The 16,022-nt window shown below is 36.4% G+C and overlaps 1 protein-coding gene across 1 annotated transcript in view; it reads right to left on the bottom strand.

The window, feature by feature from the left end:
* The window catches only part of LOC115456173 (putative fatty acyl-CoA reductase CG5065), a 36,328-nt gene that overhangs the window by 7,623 nt on the left and 12,683 nt on the right, over nt 1–16,022 (bottom strand). The window contains exons 3-5 of the mRNA XM_030185119.2: nt 3,688–3,791; nt 830–915; nt 267–537 (exon numbers count right to left, since the gene is read on the bottom strand). Of these exons, the coding sequence (XP_030040979.1) occupies nt 267–537; nt 830–879 (321 nt within the window). The 5' untranslated portion in view covers nt 880–915; nt 3,688–3,791. The remainder of the gene's footprint in view (nt 1–266; nt 538–829; nt 916–3,687; nt 3,792–16,022) is intronic.

The raw sequence follows: 16,022 nt of genomic DNA, 5'->3' as shown, positions 1-16,022 counted from the left end.
GTGATAGATAATATACAATTATTATGTCTTTAATCTAGATGAAACAAGCATTAAATTCGTTAAAAGATTATTATATTCTTTGAGACTGTATGGACTCAACAATTTATAAAATGTTTTATAAATTCTGACTGAAATTGTAAAATAGATGGCAACGCCACACAAATTCTCTAACTATGTCATAAACCATCAATCCTTTAACAGTGTTGTTTACTTACCATTAACCAAGATACAATTCTACAATATAAAAAAGTCAGTATCCCACATACCTGATTCTTCAGCAGCTCTTTATACCTCTGTTCTACCGTCAGCCCTCTCTTGGGCCTCATGAGAACATATATAATCTCGATCCCTGGACAACTCCTCAGGAGTTTCTCCAGCAGTGCCTTGCCGACAAACCCGGTGCCTCCTGTCACCAGAATCACGGAGCCTTCGTAGTAACTGGCGATGGAGGTGGCATCTTCCAGGCGCTCGCAGTTCCCAATTTCGTTTAGGTTGATAGCTGAAGGGTCGTTCCCGTTAAGAAGCTCCATGTGTTTTCTAAAAGGAAGTGTTGAGTGTAAATTCTATTGGGATACTGAGCTTAGTTGGCAAATTTTGTGAAGAATGGCCACGAGACCGTTCCCCCCCAATAATTTGGGAACCAGTTGTTCCCTTCTAATACTTTGATCATCAAAACGATTGCAACCAATTTACTTACAACCAAATTAACTTAGGCAGTTTGATAAAGATTTTTTTTTCTTTATTGCTGCCAAAAGAAGACGAGCTAACGACTCACCTGATAAACAAGGCGTACTAAGATAACAAGGAATACAAGTTTCGTAACACTTACTGGTAGGAGTCCATTTTCTCTGTGGTCATTATGTTCATATTTGAATCCATTTTCAAAATTCAGTATCCGGTGTCAATATAGTGTATCTGAAGCAATAAATATAAGAAATTAATCGCCTCTAGTGGCAATATGTTTTGACTGTCTACTAAACAGTGCGGTCATAAATTTAATTGTCATTATGATCACATGTTTGAGATATTGATATAAGACTTGAGATGCCTGGGATTTAATCTGATAACCTGTGAGACGAAAATACACTGTACGAAACATTAGGACGCTTGATGTGTTAAACTATTTCTCGTCCAGATATGTAGGTACGTTATTTCATTTTAAGAATTAGCTCTGTACTGCCTTAAGTTCCAATTATTTATATCACAAAGTCAATTTTATATTAACTAAGCTAGTTACTATTATTTAGTATTCGCATACATTTAAAAAGTGTCTTAATATGAAATTTTATCTATAGTTACATAAATAAATCATACTGCGCACACAATTTTCTGCGTGAATCGTGCACAAAAATGTACCGATGCAAAAGCTCATATCTGTCACTAAAAGGCTATGCAGTATCGTTACCATAGTTCGCTAAGGTTTTATTCTTCTCATGAACAAGATTTTTTCGTTTGCAGGTTACCATTACCACCATTCACAACTTATGTTTTATGAAGTCGATACCAACGCCTTGAATTTGGAACCTGGGACTTCCTTCTTAAACATTGTCACAAGACCAATGATAAAACTCCTACTAATTATCGTCCGGCCTGAGAATCGAACTCATTTTATTGGTCATTTAACTAGGTCAAGGCAACTTTCTATGTGATGTAATCGTTTCTTAAATATTACTTAATAACAGGTATGGGGTTTTGAGAGCGTATTTGCATATACAAATATTAAGAATTTTTAGCTGGACTGGACTTCTAAGTTAGAATTGAATATAATAGAAGAATAGAATTGATTGTTTCTGTTCTGGACGTAGATCTCTCTTTTTGAAAGATAGTGTTCGTTAAACGCTTGTTTATCGGTGAAAAGGAAAATATTGTGACCTTCATATTACCACTAAGAGGCATGTTTCATCATTGCTTTTTGGAACTTTTGCGATCAGAGCAGCTAAAGGTCTAACTAGGTCCATTGGCACAGAAGATCGTTGCCCAGCAACGACAGTAGTTACCGGGGTTGACAATACATAGATATTAAACACGATAATGATCGTCTATCTGTTTTGCTTGGTCAGTGCAACAGAATTTCTGATGTATATATGCATAACGATTGAGATTTTGCGTCCCTCTATAAAGTCCCTGGCAAATAATTAAAAAATGCCACACGGTGTTGCGTGATCTAAGGATCGTGGCCAGGATCTGTTAGTATAACTATGTTGACGGCCCAAAAATGCAACTCTCGTTAAATAGATACAATTATTTAATACATCCAAAAACGGGAACAGTAATTATCGTTTTCGGATTTTCGGAATTCTTACCTGAATTGCACCACAAATGTATTGCCTTCAATGACATTGAAACAAAAAAAGATAATTACACAATGTTGCTTGCTGTACAAATTGACATAGCTTATACCTACACAGCGTACATGCGGCGAGCTCACAAACCCTCCATTACAGTATAATTGGGTGTACTTCATGTGACGCAATTATCACCCTTCAGTACTATGTAAAGCAAAAGTGCATAAGTATTGATCCGAGAGAATATAGAGTCAACTTGTGTATGGTTTTGATGCAGAATTATTTTGTTGACACGACGCGACAGTGTTATTGAAGAATGATTTAAATTTACCGCTATGGTTTATTTATCGTAACTTTTTTTTATTGCTCTGTATGACAAAACGAGCTTGCCGTTCGCTTGATTTTAAGCGATACGACCGCCCGTATACAGTAGAAACACCATCTAACACCTTCAATTACAAAGTATTGTTTGGTATTCCACTGCGCTCGCCAACTTGAGACATGAGATGTTAAGTCTTATTATGTCCAGTAGTTACACTGGCTACAATGTTCTTCAAACCGGAACACAATAGTGACTATACACTGTTGCTTGCGGACAAAGACATTGCGGTGGTACCTATCTCGCCGAACTCTCACATATAAGAAACCTACCAACATTAAATATAAAAATAATATGACTAAAGTCATGATCTTCAAAACCATAAGTATACCGCTAAATATAAGTATAAACTATATCAAATCGTTCCACGCAATTAATACGTTCATCACGAACATTTGTCGTGTGAAGATAGAACCCCCGGCCTGTCGTTTCATAGACAGCTCTTCGGTCGCTGTGCCATCGGATGCCGTAATGTATGGTTTGTTCTAAAAAATTAATATATCCTGACGTGAACTACGATGCAAATTTTGAATAGTTGGTAATATGGTTCATAATATCCTGTATTTAAATTATAAGTTAAGTCTTTATACGTAACCACTGTGATTATGGATCGGTACTCAAGCAATAAGTTTTAAGCTTTCCTGAAAATATTTCCGGCTTACTCGGAGACGTGTTCTAGATAAGACCTCACTGTGGGACGAAAATAAGTTTGGTGAAAAATGGATGCATTATTCTTTCTTCTTTAAGATACGGAGATGAGCTTATTTAAAAAATATATGCTTATGTATGTATATCAGACGGCATACACAGAGATACAAATTTCATGGTTCTTTGAGTCTATTCTCACTTGATATAAAAGAAACCTATCTCCCTAGAAAGCACAATTATTCCGGCAAATTTCAGAATTTTCAAACGAAATTCAGACATTAGTTTTCTGACCCGGGATCTCTCTTTCACAGTCTAAGTTTACTCACACTAGGACAGGTAAAAACATAGTTTATTCCTTCAGGACTAAAGACTTACCTTTAAACAGCTATGCCGGCACTCAACACACACATGACAACTAGCGACGCGACCGCTGTGCGCGCACTCCGGCTTTCACTGCGCCTGCCTTGGCGTAACGCTCGCTGTAACAGTTTGGAAACATACGGAAGAGTAAAACGGGCGGGGCGGCGCGTTTTCTGTTGAACCAAGAACCTCACTAAATATACATAATAGGCTCTGTTATTATAGCTATGTGTTATTTGTATAATTATAATAAATACAAATATGCTATGCGGCTTCTTGTGTTTCAAAAATTCTGTCGTTATTACTGTTTAATAATATCAGCCCTGTATTATATACTTGCCCACTGCTAAGCACGGGCCTCCTCTACTACTGAGAGGGATTAGGCCTTAGTCCACCACGCTGGCTTAGTGCGGATTGGTAGACTTCACACACCTTCGAAATTCCTATAGAGAACTTCTCAAATGCGCAGGTATCCTCACGATGTTTTCCTTCACCGTTAAAGCGAACGATAAATTCACAAAGAATACACACATGATTTTAGAAAAGTCAGAGGTGTGTGCCCTTGGTATTTGAACCTGCGGACATTCGTCTTGGCAGTCCGTTCCACACCCAACTAGGCTATCGCCGCTTATTACTGTTTATAGACGTAGTATACTGACATTATAATCAGATTAAAATCTGTACAGTGATCACTAATATAATGGTGAAAAACTATACCGGCGTATTATAGCAGGTTATTTAGGCGAGCTGCGTCACTGGCACCTGCTGCGATAAGTCGACATAGTTCTATTTCTACTACAATATAAAAAGTGTCTTTGTTTATTCAAAGGCTTTAAATTTTGGTATTTAAAACAATCCAATATTAAATCCTACTTGGTTTCCAGCTGAATCGTTCCTCACTGTAATACACATAAGTATGTATCTTGATTTCGTAACAAGACAACATTGCTTAAGAACAATAAACACGCAATATGTCATTTGACATAATCATAGTAATTGAGATGACTAAATCAGATTTCCTCAGAAATTTGGTTGTTTCTGGGTCAATAGGTAAGCGGATATAAGTGATTATATCGTGGGAACTAAACTCAAAACATTACACAATATAAACTCAGGCTTTCTTCAAAATAGGGTAGGCAGAGTCGTAGTCGCGCAATGTTCACCCATTTTTCTAGAGCTTACTTGTTTCGCATAATGTGTTATAGAACGCGTGAAAATTGTTAACAACTAGGGTTTGTTCTGTTTTATTATATATCATATTGACGTAGAGCTTTGTTATTAAGTTTTGTATTTTTTTCGCATATGGATGACGTGATGAGTGCCGGTCGCCTGATAGTAAAAGACAAGACAATCAATAAACAGCAGTAACATTACTAACACTTTGAATTACAAAGCACTGCGTGGAATTGCACTATACTCGTCACACTGAGATATGTTATGTTAAGACTCATAATGCCCGTTAGTGTAGGGCTGATACGATGTCGCTTGACTTCACTGCAGTTAGACGTTTTTAAAAACGCCAAAGTTTAATCGCGTTTTAATGCCCCGTGTGTTTCCCTTCGAACCTAACATCACAAACCGTTTATTAGGAAATAATATTGTCCATAATTGTGACATTTTGCGAAATATGTTCCCCCCTTTTACCACAATACATATTCGACATTAGACCTTAAACTTAAAAACGGACTTTAACATGATTGGGTAGTCAGAATAGTACATGACCATTGAATATGTTTAAAACACAATTCTGTAATGTATTTCACCTGATGATTATTACCACAACATAACGTCAGAGTAAATTTGAGGTCACTGCCATCCCTCAAAAAGTAGAAATGAGGATTGCAAATAGGGCAAAGGATGTGTTCGGCGGGCGGCAATTTCGTTGATAGTACAAAATATTAAAGTAAAGTAAACAAAAGCTGCTTTAAATGATCAGAAAGAAGTAATTCCTCTAACCTCTATAATAATATCGGCCTTGTATTATATACCATCTCACTGCTGCTGCTCCTCTGTTACTGAGAGGGCTTAAGCCATAGTCCTCTACGCAGGCCTCGTACGGGCTGTGCAAACTTCAAAATTATTATAGAGAATTTCTCAGATATGCAGGTTTTACAAGGTGTTAAAACCCGTCATAGTGGCCCACGTAAGTGTGTTGCATTCGAGGATTAATCTGTGTATATCCTATTTCAACAGGCCGGCATAATTGTGTCAACTGCTGAGGGGTAATCATCTCTCGTCTGTCGACATTCTAATGGACCCCACTCCACTTATCATCAGGTGCAGTGCACTTTACGGAGCACGTATATAAAATGAAAGGCTATTTACAGCATTGCATATAGGTATAACATCTAGTCAAAGTTTAAGTTCAATGTTATTGCTATTGTTTGCAAACGCCTTACAACAGGCAAAACGTTCATCCAGTGGTAGAAGTAGTGGTAACAACTCGGCTCTACCACACGTGACTGCAATTGGTATTCCCAAACCGTGAGGATAATTGTATTAAGTTCAACGAATTGCTTTTTGTTGCACAAACGTTAATAAGTTACTATTTAGAGTTCCACAGTACGTAGAGTTGGTGAAGAAAACGGTTTTGTTCAAATTCATTGTGCGTATGTCATCTATTTGTCTTTTTTTCTCGATTAATATCTTACGTCCGTAAATTTATTCTTATCTTATTTAGCGAAAGAAACTAAGTAACTACACGGCGAAATTATCACGGATATCGAATTTAGAACCTTCGCTTACATTTTGATGAAGTCGAAAACCAAATAAAATGCTTTATATTTCACATTTCTGGCTGTATGAGCTGACACACCTTTCCTTTATCAATAACGAAAATATTGATCGATTTTTGAATCCTGTCCGCGAGCACAAAAAAGTTTAAATACAGAACCACAGCACCGATCAAGCTTTGTGAACGAGATTACGCAACAAACCAGTCTGATAGCCCGAGTGACCGACTAATACAAATCGCAATCCAAGTTAATATAGTAAGAGAAAGTAATCGGTACTTAAATGTCATCCTGCCCTTACCCCACTCCGGCGCACTGGCAGAGGTCATCCCTTTTCTTTAGGGTCACTCACCTTTTCATTATTAAGTCACTTGTATATGAGTCTTGAGTAGTAGTTGTCTTGTGCGCATGCGCATTTCACACAGTCAGTTTCATAGGGTCATTTGAACATTACGTTACTAAAGTAACCGTATCTATTTTTTACGTCTGCTATGGTTGTAGCAAATATCATTTATCAATGCCGATTATTTTCGCCAAAAGTCCAGTTGTTGGTATTCTGATATTTGACTATTTGTAGTTTAGTGCGAATATGGTGTTTACATACGTGTATTTATGACTGAAAGTGTGATGTTACTGTCCCAACGACTCTTTAGTGTAGCAGTAGTAGCATTAGGGCGTGTATATCAAAATTACTTTTTATTGACATTTATTCCGTTATAAAAATATATATATTTTTTTTTTGTATCTATGGTTAGACTAACTTATTGCAAGATGTTATTTTAACGAAGACAAGTATTTGGTTTCATCTATACTTATAATAAATCTGTAGAGAGGTCAATTCTGTACATGAAATATATTTCCAAAATAACTATCAGGGGGTGATTAGGGATCGATACTGACGCCAAAAATGCAATTAGTAAAATTTTTGTCTGTTTGTCTGTCTGTCTGTCTGTCTGTCTTTCTGTCTGTCTGTCTGTCTGTTTGTCTGTCTGTCTGTCTGTATAACCGTTATAGAAACAAAAACTACTCGACGGATTTTAACGAAACTTGGTACCATTATTTGTCATACTCCTGTGCTGGTTATAGTATGAAAACATCACGCTACAATTAATAGGAGCAGAGCAGTTAAGGGAAATTTTGGGAAAACGGGAGAAGTTACTCCATTTTTTAAGCTTCCGTCGCGTGTGCAACCTTAATGGTTAAAGCTACACAAAAATCATGTATGACGGAAATGTTCTCCTAAAAATTATGTAAAAAATATCCCACGACAGCATATGTCTATCTTTTATGGTTGACTCACAATAACACGTGTAACTCCCGATAGCTTAGCAGTTCGAAGCTTTCTCATTATATTTGTCTACTCTTACGTTTATAAGACTCTCAGTCATTCCTAATTAAAAAAGTTAACATTATTAAATATTCCATAAAAAGAATCATAGAAATCGGTATAGAAACACCAAAGTTATACATGAAATACGCTAATAATAAGCCATCATGCGTGAATACTGAATCATGCTATAAGGATTATTTTTGTATATATATAAGGTCGCGAACGCACAGGCAGGCGGCTTGCTTGGCACCTAGAGGCTAGCGAATCACCTAGCGAGTAGCTTCGTAAAACGAACATTCTCGAACGTTCGCGACCGGCTCCATTTTTGAAGTCCGAAATCCACGCGGAGGAAGCTGCGAGCGGAAGCTAGTTTAGTAATATATTATAATATTAGCCCTGTATTTTATACCGTCTCACTGCTAGTCGGGCTCCTCTACTACTGAGAGGGATTAGCCTCAGTTAACCCCGCTGGCCTAGTGCGGATTGATAGACTTCATACACCCTCAAAATTCCTATAGAGAATTGCTCTGGTATCCAGGTTTCCTCACGATGTTTTCCTTCACTAGCAAGCGATAATTAACAAAGAATACACACAACATTTTAGAAATGTCAGAGATTGGTGCCTTTGGACATTCTTTTCGACAATCCGTTCCACACTCAACTAGGCTATTGCCCCTCACACCATTTAGTAAGTCAATGTCAAAATACTCCTGTATAGATCACTACTTACAGCATTACTAAAAACTTCTGTTACCGGAAGGCTATCTATTGGGACGCAGCTTTCATTTAAAGACATTAACTGATAACAACAAATCCCATTTGTTTGTGACAATATTTCTAAAGACTGACTCATAAAATCAGAAAAAGTGAAGTTGGTGCACGAAAAATAGCTATATATCTATGTCCCGTGTTTGCTGTTCTTTGACCTTAGTTAATTTCACTGATAAAAACAAATGAAAGTTACAGTTGTCAATCTTGTTTGACTTGAAGATGCGTTTGTTTTGAGAGATAAAAGAATGACGAAAGTTGTATGTTTTGTAGAGTTGGTGTCAAAGAGCATTACAATACTACGGATAGTTGGTGTCGGCCAACCATGTAGTGTGGCTTGACCGTGGTCTCTTCTGACCAAAGAGAATTATAATATAATAGTGTACCCAACAGACGTTGCCCTGCCATAGACCACATTTTATGTAAACTACCTTTCATCTTCTTCTTTTTAAGTCTTTAAAATAACGCTACCTATGGGGTTCAAAATTATCCTATGATCCTCCAGCAGGATCATAGGATAATTTTAACTAACGGTGGGTGATTTCGAAGATTCGGAAAATAACATCCAAATTGGCAACTTATCCCGTTGATTGTTAAAAATATTCTTTGATATAAACCACGTTCTGATAATTAGGAACACAACAAAAAAAGAATCAGTCAAGCCAGTTCTGAATGCCTCGCTGAACCTCCCGTCCGATCAATTACTTCTGCCCGATAATTATATATAGGTAGATATGGAAATTTCTGCCTGTTTCACTGTGCCTCTCACATATTTAATCGCTTCTGCCTGATAATTATTCTACTACTGAGCGATGATGTTCCAAAGTCGCTCTTTTGAAGATCAATCACGTGTACAATGATATATTTGCATCACAAAGCTCTGTATTGCGACTGTCACTTATTATTACAGGCTTTACTTTTAAACAATTTGCTGATGGAGGGATATATTTTTATATCCGCCCGGATATTTGATTGATGATTTACTGGTAGGTCTCTCATATGTGAGAATTCGCCTGGGTAGGTACCACCGCAATATCTATTTCTGCCGCCAAGCAGCAATGTGTAGGCATTGTTGTGTTCCGGTTTGAAGAACATTGTAGCCTGGGTAACTACAGGATAAAATAAGACTTAATATCTCATGTCTTGGGATGGCGAGCGCAATGAAATACCGGACAATACTTTGTAATTCAAAGTGTTGGTTGGTGTTTCTACTAGTTATGGGCGGTCGTACCGCTTACCATCGGGCGAACGAGAAGCTTGTTTTATCATGTAAAGCAATGAAAAAACAGCTCTGTATTGCGACAGTTACTTATATTATAAGCTTTATTTATAAACAATTTGCTGGTGGTAGGATATATTTTATATCCACCCAAATAGCGACCACCGGACACAAGGCGTTACAACCCGTCACAACGGCCCACGCAAGTGTGTCGCGTTCCGGAATCAGACTGTGTGTATCCGGCTTTAACAAGGAATAATTGTGTCCCTCTCTCGTCAGTCGACATTCTATTGGACCCCACTCCACTTACCATCAGGTGCAGTGGGGTCACTTTGCTGAGTACGTATAAGAAAACTACCTTCACTAATCCACTTAGCCACTGATTTATCATACAAACAGTAATTAGATCTTATCTAATCATTGTCCGTGTAAACATAAGAAACTCAATGTTAAATCATTTGAAAAAAAAAGTGTGATTTATCTACATACTTAATTATTAAATACATTCCAATAATTTCATTATTAATTAGTTAGGACATATTATAACTTTTATTGTTCAGTGGACTATTAAGTCTGCTACTCAATTAGAATATTTACTAATTATAGAAGTAAATATTCTAACCGGAACACAATACGGCTCAATGTTGCTTGATAGGAATAGACAAAACAATGTCATCTACAGACGCACGTGAGAAACCTAGCATCTACTATTACAAAACAGAGGTATTTGCTAATCATTTAGCCGACTTTAAAAATGTGTGTAATGTTAGCTGAATGGATGGTTCTGACGTAATGTTGCTACATACACATAACAGAACCAGCTCTACGATAGTGATGTACGTGATATCGACAAATAAATGGAAAATAAAAAATTATAATTAAAAAAAAATAATTTGGAACGAATTACTTCGGATAAAAGTTTGCGCGGGCTTTTACGTTACATGATAAAGATATTATTTTAGCAGAAGAATATTTTTTTTGTCTTAAATCTCAAACTATCTATTTATAACCCGAATAACTACTAAAACAATTATGAGTTATTTTGTTATTATAAACAAAATTGTTGTATAGTAAATAAAAAGAAAATTTGTACAAAAAGAGAGGTAGGAGGGAGAAGAAAATAATGGATTTGCAATAAACAGGATATCGGAATAAAAACGCTTGAAAAACTCTTCCCATCGGAACCAGGAAGATTCTACGCTTCAAAAAGTAGTTGGGCTGGCTAGACCCATAACTGGCATACCACGTACAACGTCCCGACCTACCACAGGCTAAGTGCGGCAAAAGGAGCCCTTCAACATAGAACTTAGAACCGTTCCCACTAGCCGCGGATAACTCAAAATAGAACGTAGAACTGTTCCCACAGACAAGAAGAACTACAAGGAAATTACTGCTAAACTTCAATAATAGAGAGGCACCTGAAGGAGAAGAATAAATAAAGAACTCAAAGGGTTAGAGATATATTTTTCCTAACCATAATAAGGTTATTATTTTTTTATTTATATAAGTGATGCAATAAATACAATCAAAACATATAATAATCACTATAGCTTGGGTTAGTACTTAATCTAGATTGCACTGCAAAATATGAGCCTAAATTGTGACTGTTACAAACAAATTAAATAATTATTATTAACCTATTAATATAATAAAATAATAAATAAGTAATTGATAAGTGAAAAGGATGTGGGAATTCCACTGATAAGATTCAGTATTAGTAATTCGGGCAATGCCAGTGTAGTGGGCGGGTTCAGAATAAACGGGCGGTAGGTTCAATGACCGAGTAGCTGCAATGATTGTCAAATGCAATGAATGATACCTGATAACCGATATTTGGACCTGGATAAAATTATAGAGCAATACTGTAGACATACTTATCTCCAACATGAAAGCGTTATGATATCATAAAGCTATTCATTTATATTTCATTATGTTTATTACCCCCAATTCCTGAAACTTTTCTACTCCTCCTCACCGAAGCTTGCACTTTCTCCTGCCAACTAGATGGGAACTCGAGCATCGCTTGGCATCCCGGACCTCCACAGAGGCGTGCGCTTGTCACTTCATCTACAAAATCGGTGAGTAGTTGATGTTGCCCTCCTTCTTTGAAAGAACATTATAGGTGGTGCCTTCTCGGCCTTGATATTCCTTGGTCACTCGGTTGGGCTGTTAACATGCCGACCTTATTTTCGATTGGACCTGGGTAGTGTACACCGTTATGTCTTAAAAATTATCCTGAAGCAGAGCTTGCCGTGACAATTCATGTTAAAACACTATCGTGAAGTGAGGGCTTGCCGTGGCATCTCGTGTGATAAGTGAGGTTTCTTGTGGCTTACAAACTTTCACCCTTTTCTAAATTCCATTTCTATCCTTATAGCCGATAGCATTCTTGACTCCTTTGTGATTATGAGTTGTTACCATTCTACAGCTAAATCATCGATATCGATACACGATGCATCACGACACTACCGTCGTGTAATGAAGCGTGGTCACTTTCACCGCCCTGCCTTGCGCATGTTTCCTACTTTTCATATAATGTTAGTACACTATTCACCATAATGTCTACAAGAGCTATTATTTACTTATAAATTAATTTGGGAATATTCTAGAAATACAACACCGAAAGGCATATGGTCGCTACGATTAGTATCGTTTTTGTATCTATTCATATTGACTTAGTGATACTTGCTTAGAATACACTGTACATATTACACTTTCTTGGGCTAGTTCTTATATGGAGTATATTGCAAGGTCCTGGGTTCGAATCCCTGGTAATTTGTGTAGATTTTTGTAAGACCATTTACGTCAAACCGGATTCTGTAAAAGAGATTGGCATCAAGGCACATCGTGTAAAGTAAGCGAAGAACTTATTGCAACATGCTTGCAAAAGTGTTTTGCCAGCTCGCCTTTACAATATGATAAGGACAGGAAGATGATTGTAAATAAGTACTGGCCGCATCAGATAAAAAACCGGTTAAGTGCGAGTTGGACACTCGCAGCCAGGGTTCTGTACAAACTTGCAAGTAAGGTATCTAGGTATATAAGTTTAAACTTGACAAACTCAACTTTGCGATTTGATTCCTAAAGACGGTTATTGCACCAACCGTAAATAATAACCCCCTTATTCATAGACGTTATTTAACTAAGGACTGAGTAAAGCTGTGATAACAAGTCTGTTTTTCAGCTTTGTTTATCTGACAACCAACTAGATTCAAGTTGTATCTCAATATTAGCCAATCACAACGGCCCTATGTCTACGCCCTGCGAAGGTTGCCATGCCGTCAGCACTTAGAAACAGACTTGTTATCACAGCAATGCTCCGTCCTTCGATAAATAACGTTTATGAATAAGGGGGTGAGTTTGTAATAGTAAATTTGCTTTTTTTAAAAGTACATAAGGTTTTTAGATTCTGGGGGTTTTGTCCTTAGGTGGATAGGTTCTTCCCGCTTTTAACAGGTGGGTCTAAAATTATTTAGGGGAGGCCTTTGTTCAGTGGTGGACTTACAAACGCTTACCTTGATTATGATTATGACGAAATTCCAAATATTTTCCGGATTAAACTATAATTTACTAAACTCACCAAACATGCAGATGCATTCTAATGACTCCTTTCTTAGCATGTTTAATATTTATTATTAAAAAGTTCATTGACTATTAATAGCATACTATATACATATATTAGAAACTTATTATTAATAATTAAATTCATAGTATTAATCAATATTTGACACGATTGCATAGAATGCATATTATCTTAATATTATTTTCTTGCATGCATAAAATCTCTGACAGATAATTATAATTTAATATACACAGTGCCATCTCTAAGACACATGTCGAACTATTTAGCTGATCACAGTTTAATAACCCGGCGTTACGTAGGATTTAGAGTTTTGGACAATAGAATACACGTTTAGTTTATATACTGTCCAAGGCTTTCACTAGATGGCGTTATTGAACAAAAATTTTAAATATAAAAATATTAAACAGTTTTTCTATTAACTTGGTTAAAAATAAATTGAAAAATAATACTGCCTCAGTTGAGTAGGTTTTTGCATGCGCTGTACGAAACTACTCAGGGGTCCTGGGCACGAATAATTGGTCGGGCAAAGTGATATTTGGGTATTTCTATTCAGTATCAGCCTGGAGTCTTGAATTTGTGTTTGATAGTACGATAGGCTCGGATCCTATTACTTTATAGACAGACCAAACACGGTAAAAAATAAGTGAGCTGGTTCCACCTTTAGACATCACCTTTTTAGGCGCGATGTGGTTTTAGGATTATTTTTTTTTGAGTCCGAAACAAAATGTAATACTTCTGATACTGAATTTTTTTATATGTGCAAGGTGTTGTGATGCACTGCACTAAGTGGTAACGGAGTGAGGTCCAATAGAATGTCAACTGACGAGAGAAGATTATCCCTCGGCTGTCGAGAAATACGACGGCCTGTTAGAATCGGATACACAGGCTGATCTCGAAACGTGACACACTTGGGCAACTATGTCCGATGTTAACACCTTCTGTACAGTGGTCGATATCCAGGCTTATATGAATTATATCCCACCACTAGCAACGTAAATAGATCGCGCAATAACATCAATGTATAAGACACCCACTAAGCTCAATGGGACATAAACTAAGCTTAAAATTGTTGGACGTCACAACCTTTACCATGGACGTTAAAATGCCACATGAAAATAAAATAAAATGCCAAAATGATAGTAATCATTTATAATTCAGTTCTAGGTGGGATATCGAAATTTCGGCTTAATTTATTCATATGTTTGTCAAAGAACATTCCCTTCACGTTTGTCGGTTTATCTTAGTGCTATAAACCTAAAACTTACATGGGTATGAATTGGATTATGATAAAAATAATAACTTGAGACCGTGGGAAGGATATAGGCTACCTTTTATTCTGGAAAATATATAGCTGGTCTTTTATTTCGGGAAAATTCTATCATCCAAGCGAAACCACTGGTAAAACATATAACGAACTTTATGAATCGAAGATGTAAATATTTTTTTACATAGACAATCATGTATTGTGATTGTGTATTTCTTAGTAAATGACGTAGCAAGATTGCTTTAATTTGACAAAATACCCAGACGTCATGGAGATATACGCGTAACTTACGGCTCAGTCATTTATCTAAATTACTCGTAAGTAATCTATAAGTATTTCAATAATAAAAAAGAAACAGTTAGGCGTTGACGTTGGGCTATTCAAAAGATTTCAACGCGGTCGGAATCCTCACCAAAATACCCAATGCAATTAAATTTCCCTAATTGAAAGTTAACTATCGCTTTCACTAATTACAATTAATTGTAATCACTGCAGATATTAGTCATACAGAAGTAATAACAATGAAATAATAAAAGCATCGGTAGATTTGCGAGTAGAGGAACCGACGATCGGGAATCAGTATACATAACAAATTTGTCAAAGTAAACTCAAAATTTGTTCGATGGATTTTAATTCAATCTAGCAGATAGTTAGGTCATATTCCAAATTTATTTATTATAGGCTATTTCTTATTCCGGAATGCCAGTAGGAATTTTAAACGGGCCAAGTCATTGACATGACATTTAATGTATTTAGAATAAATAAAGTATTCCAATTGACTATAATTATCGTAGTTAGAAATAAATTTTGCGCATTTACTAATAAAGTAATTTAGCTAATAAATAAGCCTAATCATAATTAAACAAGTATATCCAGGAATAAATAATTAGGGAAATAAATTAACAAATTAATAGTTCGCTTTGATAAAGCAAATAAAGTTAACAGCAAAATTGTGTAATAAAGTTAACAATTATTCCAGTTACGCAGCATTTTATTATGCCAAACTTATGAGTGTTTATTACTAGTACCTATTTTTCACCAATGTTCCATCCCATGATATAACAAGGTAGACTATTGCTTGTCGTTCCAGACCCAAGGCTTATATTACGAAGAAAAACCTAATAAAGCTTAATAGTAGCGCCTTTACCTACCTCATCGGAAATAAAGGCGTGATGTGTGTTTTTTTGTATTAGTTGATAACATGGGCGGGTGTGCGAAGTCGGGAAACCTCTATGCGGATCCTAGGCAGTAACGCATCGGTCAAACTTGCATACCAAATATATACTATAATATTTATATATGACGTTTAAAATACGGGTTATATCTTTTTTGTGCGCCGAGGGACCAATATAAAGTATGTAATTATTATGAGAAATAAATAAATTACAAAATTCTAAATATATTTCTGTTTCCTGTCATCGAGCTGCCCAAATTCCGCGAATAAAATTGGCAGT

This window comes from Manduca sexta, chromosome 28, assembly GCF_014839805.1.
Source record: "Manduca sexta isolate Smith_Timp_Sample1 chromosome 28, JHU_Msex_v1.0, whole genome shotgun sequence".
NCBI lineage: Eukaryota > Metazoa > Arthropoda > Insecta > Lepidoptera > Sphingidae > Manduca > Manduca sexta.
The sequence above is the reverse complement of the archived record's forward strand: the minus strand, read 5'-3'. Positions and strand labels throughout refer to the sequence as shown.